This window comes from Canis lupus, chromosome 7 (assembly GCF_003254725.2).
Source record: "Canis lupus dingo isolate Sandy chromosome 7, ASM325472v2, whole genome shotgun sequence".
NCBI lineage: Eukaryota > Metazoa > Chordata > Mammalia > Carnivora > Canidae > Canis > Canis lupus.
In genome coordinates, this window is record NC_064249.1 from 78,330,164 (window position 1) to 78,346,794 (window position 16,631).

The 16,631-nt window shown below is 39.0% G+C and overlaps 1 protein-coding gene across 10 annotated transcripts in view; it reads left to right on the forward strand.

Annotated features, from left to right (window-relative positions):
* Positions 1-15,140, forward strand: part of CEP192 (centrosomal protein 192) — a 157,525-nt gene extending 142,385 nt beyond the window's left edge. For 6 of the 10 annotated variants that reach the window (XM_025429599.3, XM_025429595.3, XM_035719247.2 and 3 more), the window contains 7 exons: positions 80-159; positions 1,089-1,184; positions 5,562-5,681; positions 6,118-6,236; positions 8,659-8,788; positions 9,486-9,544; positions 14,726-15,140. In XM_025429599.3, coding sequence (XP_025285384.3) covers positions 80-159; positions 1,089-1,184; positions 5,562-5,681; positions 6,118-6,236; positions 8,659-8,788; positions 9,486-9,544; positions 14,726-14,867 — 746 coding nt within the window. In that variant the 3' untranslated portion in view covers positions 14,868-15,140. Of the gene's footprint in view, positions 1-79; positions 160-1,088; positions 1,185-5,561; positions 5,682-6,117; positions 6,237-8,658; positions 8,789-9,485; positions 9,545-11,052; positions 11,471-14,725 lie in introns of those variants that run through there. The other 4 variants (XM_025429598.3, XM_049111887.1, XM_049111890.1 and 1 more) reach the window with 3 other exon arrangements.
* The last annotated feature ends 1,491 nt before the right edge of the window (positions 15,141-16,631 follow it).

Genomic DNA, 16,631 nt, shown 5'->3' on the forward strand with positions numbered 1-16,631 from the left:
TACACATTATCACAGTAATCTGCTTGTTGACTTCCCTCTCCAAGAATTGTTTGAATTGTGACATGTGTATTCCTTGTAGAAAATTGTCTGGAACTTGAGAATCATGGTAATGCAGAAGTGAAGTGGCATCTGTCATCTTTAGCTCCACCTTATGTCAAGGTCAGTAATAATTGCCTTAAACATATTCATTTCAATGTTTAAACTTTATTCAGGGTGTTTTTTATACTGAATTACAAACATAGGTTGGGATTATTAGGTTTTTGTCCTACTAATTTACTTCCTTGATTTCCTCTATAGACGGAGCTAATACATGCCCCATCTTTTGCACAAGGTGGTTTTTAGAGTCAAATTAAAGAATGTATGTGAAAATATGTGCTAGCTCATTTAACAGTACCTCCTACAGTTTTAATTTTTATCTGAAATAACTTTATTTTGAAAAAAAATACTAAAATTTTATTATGGAACATTGTGTGTGTACACATGTATGCATTTTTCTTTCCCACCTTCTGAATACTGATGTGTGTTTTTAGCCAGGAGGAGTCAGTGTAAGAGACAGAATGGAATGTTCTTTGTGAGTCCTAGCCTACTCTGTACTGTAAATAGTCTCCACCATTGGGCTCTACCTAAATAGAGCATGTTGTCATGTATGTGGTTTGGAATACTCTGGCCTTTCCGCCATGTATTTCATATGAGACTAGAAGCTTTGAGCCCTAATACTATCAAAATGTGTGCAAAAGATAGTGCTGTACCCACTGACAAAAAATAACTCATATTGCTTGTGATGTTAAAATGCACATTCAGCAGGGTCTTTGAGGAGAAGGCAGTCCTTCCACATCATGAGCACCATTCTGAAGATAACTGTAGCCAAAGAGGAGTGGCTGGTGATGGAGAGGAGAGTAGTGGGAGGTCTTGTGTGAGCAGAGTTAAGTAGTGCTCCCACTCTTAGGCAAGCATTGAGCTCTCCTATCCCCTGCAAAAAAAAAAGGGGGGTGGGGATTTGTGTGTCCTTGGTAACCAAAAAGGTAATGGTCTCGCTTTGAATTGATCTACTGACTTTGTTGTTTGTTTGCTTGTTTAAATGATTATAGGGAGTTGATGACAGTGGAGATGTTTTTAGAGCTACCTATGCAGCATTCAGATGTTCTCCTATTTCTGGTATACTGGAAAGCCGAGGAATTCAGAAGGTGAGTCTTTACATTTTTTTCATAGCCATTGGCAAGAACATGGTGTTGATTGACCAGGAGTGCCTCATTTGTTGCCACCCAGAGCAATTGCTTCCCCTATACCAGTACTGCTAACAACCAGCTTGCCACGGGACAGGAGGCCTGCCTCAGTGCACATCAGTGGACTGCTTCCTACAGCAGAGGTCTTGCTTTCTAAACAGCTAAACAAAATGCCGTGCTTAGTGGTAGGATTGATTTACATTCTGATACAAGTATTTCATGTGGCAACAGACTACCAGTACTTAGAACACACTCTGAGTAGCTCTGATCTAGGCAATAGTTTTGTCCACCAGCCATAATAGAAAAATCTGCCACTACTCAAAAACAACTTCGTGTTTATGTCATAATAAACAATATATTTTCATGGGCCAGTGGTGATGAATCTTTTTAGCACCATGATCCTCTTAAGTTCTAATTCACTTGTGGACCTGATACAGCTTTTTCAAATATCTCTTAGGGGCAGTCATCATTCACTTGGCCTCAATATTTTTTCACACTAACAGCTGAAACTCATTTAAACTATAGCATTTATAGGATATTGGTCTATTTATTCAGAGATTCAGACTTTTTTTTTCTTTTTGAGATTCAGACTTGTAATCAGTTCTAGATTATAGTTGTGAACTCATTACTGACTGTACAAGAATCTTTGAGCATTGATAGTCACAAACCCTGTGTACTTTACTAGGTCTGTATAACAGGCTTCCAGAGGGTTTCTGACCTTTTTGGAAAGACATGCTATACTGCAGCATAGTTGATTTCATTTCCCAGCCCACAGTAGGGGCAAAGCAGCATAATAGGGAACAGACACATTACTTAACAAAAGTTCAACATTTAGGGCAAAGGCAGTGGGGAAAGGGTTGCCAAAAAAAAGCCAGTGGGAAAGACATCCCATGGTCATCGATCAGAAGATCTAATATTACTAAAATAGCAGTACTCCCTAAATTGATGTACAGATTCAATATAATCTCAATCAAAAATCTCAGCTGTTGTTTGGGTTTATTGTTTGTTTTTCTTAAAGAAATTGACATGCTGATCCTAAAATTCATGTAGACCTGCACAAGAACCAGAATGACCAAAGCAATCTTGAAAAAGATCAAAGTTGTAGGATTCACTTTCCATTTTCAAAACTTACAGTAATCAAAACTATAGTATTGACATAAGAATAGACGTGTAGAATATGTGGACTTGAGAGTCCCCAGATAAACCTCCCTATTTATGATCAGTTTATTTATTTTATTTATTTATTTTAATAAGGGTACTGAGACCATTCAATAAAGAAAGAATATTTTCAGCAAATGGTGCCAGGACAACTGATATCCACATGCAAAAGAATTAGTTGGATCCTTACTTCATACTATATCCAAAAAGAAACTTGAAGAAGACCATAGTCCTAAATGTTAAGGGCTAAAACTATAGAATTTTTGGAAGATAACATGTAAACATTCATGGCCTTGGGGGAAGCCTTGATTTCTTAGATATGACACCTGTAAAACACAAGTAACAAAAGAAAAAAATAGCTGAATTATCAAAATATAAAATTCGAGTGCATCAGAGGATACCATTAAGAAATGAAAAGTCTGGGATGCCTGGGTGGCTTAGCAGTTGAGCGTCTGCCTTTGGCTCAAGGGTATGATCCCAGAGTCCCAGGATCAAGTCCCACATTGGGCTCCCTGCATGGAGCCTGCTTTTCCCTCTGCGTCTCTCCCTCTCTCTCTCTCTCTCTCTTATGAATAAAATCTTTAAAAAAAAAAAAAAAGTAAGAAAGTGAAAAGTCTGGGGCACCTAAGTAGCTCAGCTGGTTAAGCGTCTGCCTTCGGCTCGGATCATGATCCCAGGATCCTAGGATCAAGCCTAGTATTGGGCTCCCTGCTCAGTGGGGATTCTGTTTCTCCCTCTGCTCCAACCCCACCCTGGCTCATATTCTTTCTCTCAAATAAATAAAAATCTTAAAAAAAAAAAAAAAAGTGAAAAGGCATCCCAGATTATGGGAGAAAATGTTTAGAAATCATATATTTAATGAAAGATTTGTATCCAGAATGTATAACAAACAAACTCTTACAACTAGACAATACAGAGACAAATAACCAGTTTAAAAAATGGGTCAAAGATCTGAATAGACATTTCTCTAACAAAAAAGATACACAGTGGACAATAAATACATGACAGCATATTTAGAATCACTGTTCATTAGGGAAATGCAAAACAAAATCACAGTGAGTTATCACTTTACACTCTTAGGATGACTGAGTTTTTGAAAATCAGACAGTAACAAGTTTTGGTGAGGATATAGAGAAATTAAGTCTTCCTACACTGCTAGTGGGAATAGTAAATGGTACCACTGCTGTTGGAAAACAGTTTGACAGTTCTTCAAGTTAGATGTAGAATTACTGTATGACCCAGGAACTCCACTTCTGGATATATACCCCAAGGCGTTGAAAATCAGTATTCAAACAAAAACTTCTATACAGATGTTTGTAGCAGCCTTATTCAAGATAGCCAGAAAGGATAGAAATAACCCAAATGTCCATCAGCTGATAGAGTGATAAAGTGTATATCCATACAATGAAAGATTACTTGGCAATAAAAAGGAATGAAGTACTAATAACATGCTACCACATGAACCTTGAAAACATGCTAAGTGAAGCAATCCAGACACATAGTTATATGACTCAATTTGTGTGACGTGTGAAATAGGTCAATCTGTAGAGTCAGAAAGTAGATACATGGTTGTTCGGGCTGGGAGTGAAGGTGGAGAGTGGGGAATGGCTGCTGATGGTATAGGGTGTTTGGGGTTTTTTTTGGATTGTTGAAAATACTTTAAAATCAGATTACACTGGTGGTTACACAGTTCTGGAAATATACTAAAAACCCTGACTATGCTTAAGTGGGTGAATTGTATGGTATATGAATTCTATCTCAGTGAGGCTTTGAAAATAGAAAAACAAGGATGCAGGACTAGATTGTCTCCTGGGAATTTCTCCTTTTACACAGTACCTAACATAAAAAGGAAACCTCAATGAGATCTTTGATTTGTGTCCATCACTGCATATCTTGGACTGAACTATTTGCTTAGCACACTGTCAGGTCACATTTGTCAACTGAACTCCAGGTCTGGGTACTTAATTTATGTTAAGGGAAAAGAAAGCAAGGTAATATCATACTGGAACCGTTTAGGGAAGTACTCCCCAAAACTGCAACTATTGACATAGTGATCCAGAAGGAAGAAAAAATTAGTTACCTATTTGAATGGGATTAAAGTTCCTATTATGTGTCTTAATGTGTGTCACATAGAATAATACTAGGCTTTCTCCTCTTTATTTTTGGTGTTGGAAGGCAATGTTAGGTGAGATTTGTAGAGTCCATGGTACTCTAGTGCCCAGTGATTCCAGATAATTTGTACATATTCACCATTTAGGACATGGTTGTTTTCATTCTTCTGTGATCTTCTCAGCGTCCACATCCTCTTTAATGGTGTAATTCCCTGATACTGATAATCGCCTCTCCTCCATCAGTATCTCGCCTTTGCCTCCACACTCTAAGATTTGCTGGCTGCGTTGTTTCTTACGTTTTGTTTTAACAAATTGGGTCACTTAACAGTTTTAATGTTAAGTCCAGACTCAAATACACTGATTAGTGGTTAACCTAACCAATAGTACTTTTAACACTAAATTTTTTTTTTTTTAAGATTTTATTTATTTACTCATGAGAGACACAGAAAGAGAGAGGCAGAGACACAGGCAGAAGGAGAAGCAGGCCCTATGCAGGGAGCCTGATGTGGGACTCGATCCCTAGTCTCCAGGATCACGCCCTGGGCCAAAGGCGACACTAAACTGCTGAGCCACCCGGGCTGCCCAACACTAAATTTTTTGATAAAGGAAGCACTTAACACTGGTAAACTTTATAAAAGTCTATTTTTAAATCTTACAACTTTCTCATTACTGAGTTTTTACGGGTTGTATGCATATAGATCGTATGTATAACTTTGAGGTGTGTAGTTGAAGTAACTGTTTCTAGGCCTTAGGCCTTTACTGTGTGGCCAGCAAGAGGGTTCCATAAGCATTGCTGTGAAAGACTGGATTGTGTTACTGGGGTTAACTATCTTGATTTAGGTCTTGTACTTGACAGCTCTAGAAATTTTTGATAATGTAAATAACATTTACATTTTGAGGAATATATTACATAGAACCTGAAAGGAAAGTGTATTTTGGATATGGTGTAATTTTCTACCAAAAGTAGAATTGTTCAATTTCCTTTTCAATTAATGGCAAAACCATATAGCAACTACATGCATATGAGGCTCAGGATCTAAATTTCTCCCCTGGATGTGTTATTTTGTAGGTCTCCATCACGTTTTTGCCCAGAGATAGAGGGGATTATGCTCAGTTTTGGGATGTTGAGTGTAACCCCCTTAAGGAGCCTCATAGGAAACATACCTTGAGATTTCAACTCTCTGGGCAAGTGAGTATTACACTGAATTTAAGTAAATTATTGTGTGTGTATATTAAAAACATTAAGTGAAACTGACATGGAAAACTGTCCTGAAAATGCAAACTGTATTCCTGGTGGTATTCTAATTTCATTAATCCTGTTGTCTGGCCCTGTAATCTTAATTTTCTCATTTGCCTTTATTGATGGGTATGTTTGAGGTCTGGGTTTGGCTCTATGAAATTTGTTTGACTTGATTAGGTAAGATTGTGTATGTGTGTATGTATATATATATATAAAAGAAGCTGAACAGTAAAAAATACAGGAATTACAATTCAGGGCATTTACAAATCTTAAATTTTCTTTTAAAAGTTATGAGGGAAATAGTAGAATTCAGATAGGTAAATGTCTATATATTTTTCCAAGAGTATTTATTTCTCCTCTCTCACCTTCATTTTCTTTTTTATAGAGTGTCAAAGCAGAAAATGAGCCTGAAGGTTCACAAATTTCCACAAACTCCCTCATTAAACTGGATAATTTAGTTAAGCCCCGAAGACAAGGTGTATCAGAGACTGCTCTCATACCCAGGTATGTTGTTTTTGCCATTCTTTTGACATTTTCTCCAGTACTTTGAGATATAATTACATTCAGTAAAGTGCTCAGTGAGCTTACCTATGAGCTTTCATGCATTGCTACAACTCTAATGAAGATAGAGAATATTTCTCTCACCTGAAAAGCTCTTACACATCTCTTTGCAGTCAGCCCCACCCTCAACCCAATATCCATTCTGATCTATGGCCATAGGTTGGTTTTGTTGAATTTCATACACATACACACTCCTTGAGTCTGGCTACTTTCACCACACATAATGTTTTTGGGATTCATTTGTGTTGTAGAGCATATATGTAGTTTGTCTCTTTTCATTGTCAAGTATTGCTTTATGTGAACATATCACAGTTAATTCATTTTCCTGGTGACATTTGGGTGGCTCCATATTCGGGGCCATTATAAGTGAAGGTGCTATGAGCATTATTGTATGTGTATTTTTGTGGATGTACCTTTTAATTTCCTTTGGGTAAAAACACCTGAAGAATAGAACTTCTGGGTCATATTGTACACATGTGCTTAACTTTAAAACAAACTGCCAGGTAGTTTAAACAAAATGACCATACCATTTTATGTTCCCTGGAACACTGTGTAAAAGTTGATTCTTTAAAAACTTCTTTTTTTATTTTTATTTAATAGTTTATTTATTATATTTCTTAGTAATCTCTACACCCAACTCATGACACCAAGATCAAGAGTTGTATGTTCCTCTAACTGAGCCAGCCAGGCGCCCCTTAAAAACTTTCTAAAAAAAAATTTTTTTCCAGGAGCTTATACAGCTCTAATGATAGTATTTAAGTATTTTACCTAATAAACATGTTTCTTACAATCCTTAATTAACTAATGTTTAGATCTAACTTTGTTCTGGAGGAAGATGCTTGTGAGAAAAATTAAATGTTAAATACCTGCTAAATTTAATATACATGTTGTCATTTATTTTCTAATGGAAGTAAATAATGCAGTTTTTAAGAAATTAGGCTCCTTTGAAGAATATGCGTTCTTACCACACTCTTTTGATGCCATTTACTCGTTTGTTCATCTCATCTTTACGGAGTGCTGCCATGTAGTGGAAGCAGAACTGCCCTGGTCCTTGCTCCAGGGACTTCATCTCCTGGAGAAGGAACCCCATCACAAATAATCTCACTTACCATCCATGGAAAGGACTGAAAGGAAAGAAATGAGAAACATGACAGAGGGAGCTTGATATGTGATACCTGGGAAGAGCCTCCCTGAAATTGGACCTTTGAGTTGAGGAGGATGAGTAGAAATGATGGAGGTGTAAGGACTGGGTGGTTGTTGTTGGCCCTTGCAGGACCAAAGGCCTAGAACCCAGAGGGAGAGAGAGTATTGTGAACTGAGGCCAGAGGGCTGGTGGGGAGAAGCAGACCACACAGGGCCTCACCTGTCAGATGTTAATTTGGGGTTTATCTAGGAAGCTGTTGGAAGCCATTGAATGACATGATCAGATTCCAGTATTTGTAGAAAAATCATCTGGCTGTGGTACAGTCTGATTAGAAGGAGGCAAGAGTAGATATGGTAAAATGAGTCAGAAGCTATTTTTAAGTAGTCCAGGACTAAAGTAGTGTCAAGAAAGATGAAGAGAAATGGACAGATAGGAGAAGTCTATAGAAGGAAATTCAGAGGACTCAGTAAATGGGTTTGAGTAAGGGGGCTTGAAAGAGAACAGTGGTCAAAGTTGGCTCCCAAACAGAAATAAACTGGAGGGTCAGGTTTGAGAAGATCCCAGGTTTAATCTGTATTTGTGGAGACAGATCACTGTATGGTGATAGGCGTGTTGCCTAGGCGCAGTCTAGGCTGAGATACAGATCTGGGAGTCACATGAGGGTGGGGTTGCTGGATCACCACCGGAATTGCCTAGGGAGACTGCGCGAGAGCAGTAGGGATGTCCAGGATCCAGCCCCAGAGGACAGTAGCATTGGTGGTGAGGGAGTGGGAATGAGCTTGCACAGACGGCCTAGCATCTAGGTCACTGCATCAAATGCTGCCGAGAGACTAGAGCTTGAGTCCTACCATCAGGGTAGTGTGTCAGGAAAAATGAAGGTCATCCAGTGGACTGCATGGTGAGTGGTATGGGTAACGTGAACTAAGGCAACAGGAGCACCTGCATGCACATGGGGTGTGAGGCGAGCAGAGAGGCTTTCTCCGGGGAGAGAGGAGCTGTCCTGTCCCATGTAGCAGCTGACCCTACAGCTTGTCAGACTGCTGTGGTGGTGTTCGATCTTCACACACAGTAATGAAGCTGCCATTACAGAACTAGTTTCCAGCTGAGTTGTGAGAGAAAATACAAATCAAAACACAAAACACTTCCTAACTGCATGTAGACAAGTAGTTTAAATTACTTACCTGGATTTTAAATAGTTGATTTTTCAATCTGTTTCCAAAGCAGGCAGCTTGACCTGACTCACCGTGGGGTTTATGCCTCAGAAGATGTGTATCGGTTTCTGCCAACTAGGGTAGGGGAATCCAGGACGTTGAAGGTCAATTTGCGAAATAATTCTTTCATTATGCACTCTGTAAGTTGGAAATAGTATTGTGGGTTTTGGGAAAGTGGATGTGTTCAACTATTTGATAAATATTTTCCTAATAGAGGGAGACAGAACATGAGAGACTCCTAACTCTGGGAAACGAACTAGGGGTGGTGGAAGGGAAGGTGGGCGGGGGGTGGGGGTGACTGGGTGACGGGCACTGAGGGGGACAGTTGATGGGATAAGCACTGGGTGTTATTCTATATGTTGGCAAATTGAACACTGATAAAAAATAAATTTATAAAAAATATATATATATAATTTCCTGATAATTTAGGAGCTCGTTCTGTAGTTTATACTTGAGTTATAATAATGAGTTGATTTTTTTTTTTTTTTAATGCCTTATACTGTGTTTGAAAACAGACTCCTGGGAAATTCATGAGTTTTTATCTCAAAATCAGAAATATTTAGCATGTTTTCATATTTTCATTTTAAAATTTTTCCTTGTTTTCTTTTTCTTCTGTACCATCACAGCAACATATTTCTGGATAACATTTACTCTAGTTAGAACTAGAGTAAATTCATATTAAATTAAGTGCGTTTTCATGAGCATTTATTGTCTTAATTTTGTGACTATACTGAAATTTACTAGACACCTTTAATTAAAGAAATGCATGGCATGTTTTAAGTATGCTCAAATATCTAACTTGCATAACTTAATAAAGTGTTTCATTTTAAATTCCAGCTGAAATTTTTAAGTCCCAGAGAGCCTTTCTACGTCAAACATTCAAAATACTCTCTGAGGTGAGTTTATCACAAATCAAAATGTTCTCATCCTAGTGCAGGACTTTGTTTTCAGGACTTTAGGATTTCTCCTGGGGGTTGGGACTTGTGAGCTCTCCCCATTCCACAATAGCTCGTCATCACCATCACCATCACCAACCCCACAGAACAGTCCTTATCATGTTTTTGAAAAAAAAAAAAAAAAAAAAGCTGAGGAACCTGCAGGGAAAGCATTTCATGACTGCCTTTCATGACTGCATATAAGTGTGCTTTACTATCTAGCAACCCAAACTTGTGAGATGGTTTGGATTTAGCATGTGATTCCTGCTACCTGGTCTTTTGCTCGTCACATAAATATATAAAATATTAATTATCTTATGATTTAGAATAAATCCTGCTTTAAGTGTTATTTTTACTATGCTGAGGATCAGGGAGTTAAATTTTCAATAATTGGGACAAAAACTTTCCCAGATTAACTGGGAAAACTTTTACTATATTTGTCCTTCTTCAAATACCCTATACTTCTTAAACTAGGGCCTCATTTTCTTGTCATCCTTGCTACTCTTTGTTTTCCATATGATCTATATTTAGATTGAAATCTCAAACTGGGTTGTTACTGTTATATAGAATTTTAACAGTAGGGTTCTGTTGGACTTAACACTGAAGAATAATTTTATCTCTATCTTTGAATCTTTAATTAAGCTATTTAATTAATTATAAGATCTTTTATTTTAGTGTTAGATGATTCCAAAAACATGTTATGTTCCATTGAAAACTTGGAGCACCCTGTAAACATTCTAGGGCTGCCTCTGAAGCACCAAGACTAGCACCAGGACCAGCCCCATGGATTGTGATGGAACAACACGTTTTCACATCCCTTCTTTTCTTATAATCGCTTAAAAAGCCACATGGAAGAGAAAGGTCTAAGTTTAAAACACCATGACTACACATTTTCTAGCTTCTGTGCTCTGAGTCCTTGACTTCCAGCAGCCTGCAGGCCTCCAGTTAAGGAGGCTTTCTTTGCCCTACTGATCTAGGATGGGTGGTGTTAGATTGTGTTAACAGTGGGTGAGCACTACTGAGTACGTGAGGAAGAAGACGACCAAGTGAAGTCAACACCAAGTCATTGAAATCATCTCTCATGACCGTTCCATAGGCTGAAATTTTACATTTTAAAGTAGAATGACTTCTTTCATCTTTGGAGAAGAAGCAAAACTTTGCTATGGTATCTCACTTGAAAATTTTACCATAAAACTGAAATAATAGTGCCTGTTCTTATTGTAAGTGTTGAGTGCTTTTGTGCTCATGAAATACAAATGCTGGTTGAGAGCAACGTCTAGCTTGCTTTGGCAGGTGGAAGAAACCTATTCTGAGGGTCTGAGAGGCAGTTGCCAGCTTTTGATTAGTGATGTTTTTGTTAATTAGATCTCTGTCTGCTCTATGACACCATTAACTCCAGCCAGAGTAATAACGTGACTCTTTAGTCATCTATAGAGTACATGAGGTAATCCGTGCCTTACTCCAAACAGGCACCTTCCCCATGGCACTCATGAGGCCTGACGGAGCTGTTCTCCTGCTGAAACGTGAAAGCTGCCCAAGGCCTTTGGGACATAAACTGACTGCAACATAGTCAGGAGAGCTTCCCCCAGAGGCCACAGGACTTTTGCCTAGTTCAGAGGTGGGGAACATGAATGTATGTGGGAGATGTAGCCCCCTTAAAGCGATAGATTGTAAAGAATGTAATAGGGAAAGATAAACCCTGATTATCACTTTTTTGGTAAAGTTTGTTTTGAGGACTTGAAGTGATCATTTCTGTCATAGCTGTGTAAAAAGAATTCATTCAGGGAATCCCTGGGTGGCTCAGCGGTTTGGCGCCTGCCTTCGGCCCAGGGCGTGATCCTGGAGATCCGGGATCGAGTCCCACGTCGGGCTCCCTACATGGAGCCTGCTTCTCCCTCTGCCTGTGACTCTGCCTCTCTCTCTCTCTCTCCCTATGAATAAATAAATAAAATCTTTAAAAAAAAAAAAAAAAAGAATTCATTCATGTTCCACTTAACCCTGAAGAGCATTCTTCTGTTAACCTATTGTTTTATTCAAGTCTAATCTGCTTAGACAGTAGAGTAACTCATTTCTCCCCTCCTGTGCCCACGTCTGCCTGCACCCAGCATCCTGGCAGGCTCCTGCTGCAGAGCTACCCAACTCTGTTATGTCATTCCAGAGGATAGGAAGGTTCTCACACTAAGTCACACTGGGGACAGCACTGTCATTACTTCTTACCAACACACAGGAACCAAGGAGTTTTACCTCATTTTCTTTGATAATGATAGTACCTTGGCTATGCTAAAGGGCCCCTTTTTTCCTGCACAGAGTATTCCTTTTCAGTTAAAAAGAGAAAGAAAAATTATGGTTTATATAATTTGTAGCTTCTGTAGATGGGGACATGTAGTTAAGGAGGTGGTTTAGAGTGCTTTTCCACAGCTACTGCTTCACTCTCTTATGCCTCTTTGGTCTTTTTGTGCCTTTGCTGTAATGTTGGTCCTCAGCTAGTTAAGGGATTTTGAACTAGACGTCTCCTCTGGGCCCTACCTTTTTCCGTGTGTGTGTGGTGTGTGTGTCTGTAGAAGACAGAGGTCAAAGCAGTTTTTAATAATAGTACAAGGTTAAATATATCCATCTTGTAGTGTTTTAGAGCTGTGTTCAATTTCACAGTCCTTTCTAAATTACATTCTAGTTTATTCAGAGTACCTATAAATCTAAAGCAAACAATACATTTTTATCATAATACATTCTTAAAACATTCTCAGTTGAATATAGAACATTTCTGTTCCATATTAAAATTTGTTAATGATGGATTTCTCAGATTTATTTCAGGATATTTTATTACTTTCAGTAACTTATAAGGTATAAAGCCTCTTAAGTTAGCAAACTGTACTACATTATTCTGGGTGCTGAAATGCTAACATGAGGGACGCCCGGGTGGCTCAGAGGTTGAGCGCCTGCCTTCAGCCCAGGGCGTGATCCTGGAATCCCAGGATCAAGTCCCACATCGGGCTCCCTGCGTGGAGCCTACTTCTCCCTCTGCCTGTGTCTCTGCCTCCCTCTCTCTCTCTCTCTCTCTCTGTCTCATGAATAAATAAATAAAATCTTTAAAAAAAAAAGAAAAAAGAAATGCTAATGTGAAAGATAAAATGATAGTTTGTCAGTGCCAAGGACTAGGTACCATTTTTCTTAAAGTCACATTGCTTTGATATAGGAAATTAGAGTACAATGCATTTGGGGAAAATAACCCAGATGCGTGTGTGGTGTGTGTGTGTGTGTGTGTACACGTACATACATATATTTTTAAAATTCTGCCCTGCCAGTTATATCCAGGAAAGGGGCTCTGAAATACTAAAACTGTTCTCCAAAATACTAAAATACCCAAAAGCCAACACTGTACTGAGTTTTATCAGGAAACATAATTCCAAGATATAGTGGAAACAAAAGCATATAACCGTTCTGATTGCTGAACTTTAAAACATGTAGTTCAGAGATGAGACTCAAGGATGAAGTACCTTCCCTCTGAGGAAAGTCTAAAAGCTATAAATTTTCACTTAAAACAATTAAGACTAAACGTCAGTGACATCACATAGGTTGTGATAAAGTATATGTGGTTTCAGTCACCATAGGAATAAAGGGTTTAAAAAAAAAAGGAATAAAGGGTTTTTTGTTGTTGTTGTTGTTTTTGAAGCTCTTGGGATCTAGTTTTATGAACAGAAACCTCCCAACATGATATTTTTTAAAAAATGATTTTTTAGAGAAAGAGAATGAACACATGCAAGCAGGGGGAGGGGCACAGGGAGAGGGAGAGAATCTCAAGCAGTATCCCTGCTGAGTGTCGGGCCTGACAGGGGCTTGATCTCATGACCCTAAGATCATGACTAAAGCTGAAACCAAGGGGTAGATGCTCAGCCCAACTGAGCCACCCAGGCACCCCCAACATAATAGTTTTAGAGACAGGGCACTCATTTCCTGCCTCTGTATCCAGTTGACCCTTGAACAATGCAACGGTTAGGGCTGCCGACCTCCATGCAGTAGAAAATCTGTGTATAACTTTTAACTCCCCCCAAATTTAACTTTTAATGGTCTGTGGACCAGAAGCCTGACCAATAATAGCATTTTTGTGTATGTCTTATATACTATATTCTTACAATAAAGTAAGTTAGAGAAAAGAAAATGTGATCAAAATCATGAGAAAATAAAAAAAAAAATCATGAGAAAATACATTTTATTTTAAAGATTTTATTCATGAGACACGCAGAGACACAGGCAGAGGGAGAAGCAGGCTCCCTGTGGGGAGCCCGATGATGGGACTTGATCCTGGGATCTCAACCTAGCCAAAGGCAGATGCTCAACCACTGAGCCGCCCAGGTGCTCCAAGAAAATACATTTATAGTACTGTACTTTTCCGGGGGGGTGGGGGGGAAATCAACACATAAATGGACCTACTTATTTGAAACCTGTATTGTTTGAGGGTCAAATGTAATCTGAAAATAAATTTTCAAGAAAGTTTTTTATAACAGTTAAGAATACTGGAGCAAACTCTGCACAGACCTGTTGATGAGCAGGTTGGTTTAATAACCCCAGGGGCTCCTGGGTGGCTCAGTTGGTTAGGTGTCTGCCTTTGGCTCAGGTCGTGGTCCTGGAGTCCCAGGATCAAGTCCCACATCAGGCTCTCTGCTCTGCAGGAAGTCTGCTTCTCCCTCTCCCTCTGCCTGCTGCTCCCCCCACTTGTGCTCTGTCAAATAAAAATCTAAAATCTATATATTATATGTATTTCTGCTGGAGGTTGAGTATGCTGCTGGAGGAGGATGGTCAGGATATGTCAGGTGTTCTCTCACTCTTAGGCAGGCCATTCTCTGCCTCTGCAAACAGAACACAAAGTTCCATACACAGTAGCACAGACCTCTCGTTTCCCTTTTCCTATTTTTGTTGAATAGCCAGGAATATATATGCAATACTGTTTGAATCAGATTTTACATGGCCCTCTCCTCCGTGCCAGTTTCTTATTAAATAACATCAAAGAAATGAGAACTAAACTTAAACTGAATGTAACTCTACTAAATTCTTTCATGAAAATCCGATTGTGCTCTCAGTGATACATTTCCGTGATGCACTTGCTGCTGTAGCATCACGCTGATGACCTTTCCTTTCTCTTCACAGAGCGCAGCATTACATCAACATGCCTGTGCAGTTCAGACCCAAGTCCGTGGGCAAATTTGAAGCTTTGCTTGTTGTTCAAACAGATGAAGGCAAGAGTGTTGCTATTCGACTAATGGGTGAAGCTCTTGAAAAAATCAACTAGATACATTTTGTGTAAAGTAAATTACAAAAGTTATGTTTTGGTAACTTTTTCTTACACTACAATATTCTTTTGTATATATTTTGTAAGATTTTTGTTTGTCTTGAGAAGCTTATACTGAAGACCTAAGATATCATGTATGTAGCCTATAGTATTATACTTAACATTTTTAAGGGGAGAAGAGAATTCTATTTTTGCATTGATTATGATACTCTGAATAAATATGGCATATATTTTACTGTGGTGTATCCAGAAATAAACTTAATTTCCACTGAACCTTTTTTATATGATGTCTTACAGAAATCAGAATATTGCTTTTTTCTATTTATTTCAAGCTGCTGTGATTTTTTTTTCCCCCTCCATTACACTGTTTGTTTGTTTGTTTGTTTGTTTTTCTCTCTAAGAAATTCCTTCTCTGGTCCTCTGTCTCTTAGCTAATTGCCCAGACTAGAAAGGAAGTGTACTTTTAAAGAAATTGTTTTTCTCTAGAGTAGGGGAATTCATATTCTGTGCAAATACATTGGAGAGGTTGATGTATTTTGAAATAGATTTATTGTGATGAAAGCTAAATGAGACAGCTGCTCCAGAACGCTGCATAGAAGGAATGCTCCTCAAGCAGGTGGGGGGGGGGGGGGGAGTCCCTGTGGGAGGATAAATGCCCAATGCAGCATCTTGAGCTGTGAGGTAGAAAAGGTGTGACACAGTTACCTGGTTTTACCCAGGAAGAATATGATTATTAATTGCTTCTCTACCAATACTATTAAGTCCCCTGATAAAGTTTTCTGAGCCCCAGCTAACAGCCGTGTTTGGAGCAGCAAAGTCCCAGATTGTGAGCAGTTGTGTAGTGGCTTGGGATGATCACAATTGGATATTATTGATGGAGCAGAAAGACCACAGAACATGCAAAAAGCTTCCTGGATGGCTTAAATCTGCAACAGTTTGGAACCAGTGATGGTGAGCTGGAGCTAGAAAAACAAATTTCTTCTCTCTTTAAAGTAAAGAAATCTTTAGAAAAGGGAGGGGGCACCTGGGCGGCTCACTTGGTTAGGTGTTCAACTCTTTGTTTCAGCTCAGGTCATGATGTCAGGATCGTGAGATCAAACACCACATCAGGTATGCTCAGCAGGAAGTCTGCTTAAGATTCTCTGTCCCTCTGCCCCTCCCCCCACTCATACACTCTTTCTCTATCTAAAAAATAAATCTTTAAAAAAAGAAAACCATGGAATTTTTTTTCTCTTCTACCTTATTTTCTCTTGCTTAGAAATTCTTTCTTAGAAATCAAATTTATAAACACATTTTTCACAAGTTAAGCAGTTGTTTCTGTTACTGATAGTGCCCTACTCCAATCCAGATTTCGTATATCAAATGTGGATCACTTCATGTTTGAATGTGTATTTATTTGATAACATTCAGCCTCAAAAATCTTGAAATAGTGGTATTGCTTTTTAAAAATGCTCCTCAGTGGGGCAGCCCAGGTGGCTCAGCGGTTTAGCGCCACCTTCAGCCCAGGGTGTGATCCTGGAGACCTGGGATCAAGTCCCGTGTCAGGCTCCCTGCATGGAGCCTGCTTTTCCCTCTGCCTGTGTCTCTGCCTCTCTCTGTCTCATTCTATGTCTCTCATAACTAAATAAAATATTTATTTAAAAAAAAAAGGGAACCCTGGGTGGCACAGCGGTTTAGTGCCTGCCTTTGGCCCAGGGCGCGATCCTGGAGACCCGGGATCGAGTCCCACATTGGGCTCCCGGTGCATGGAGCCTGCTTCTCCCT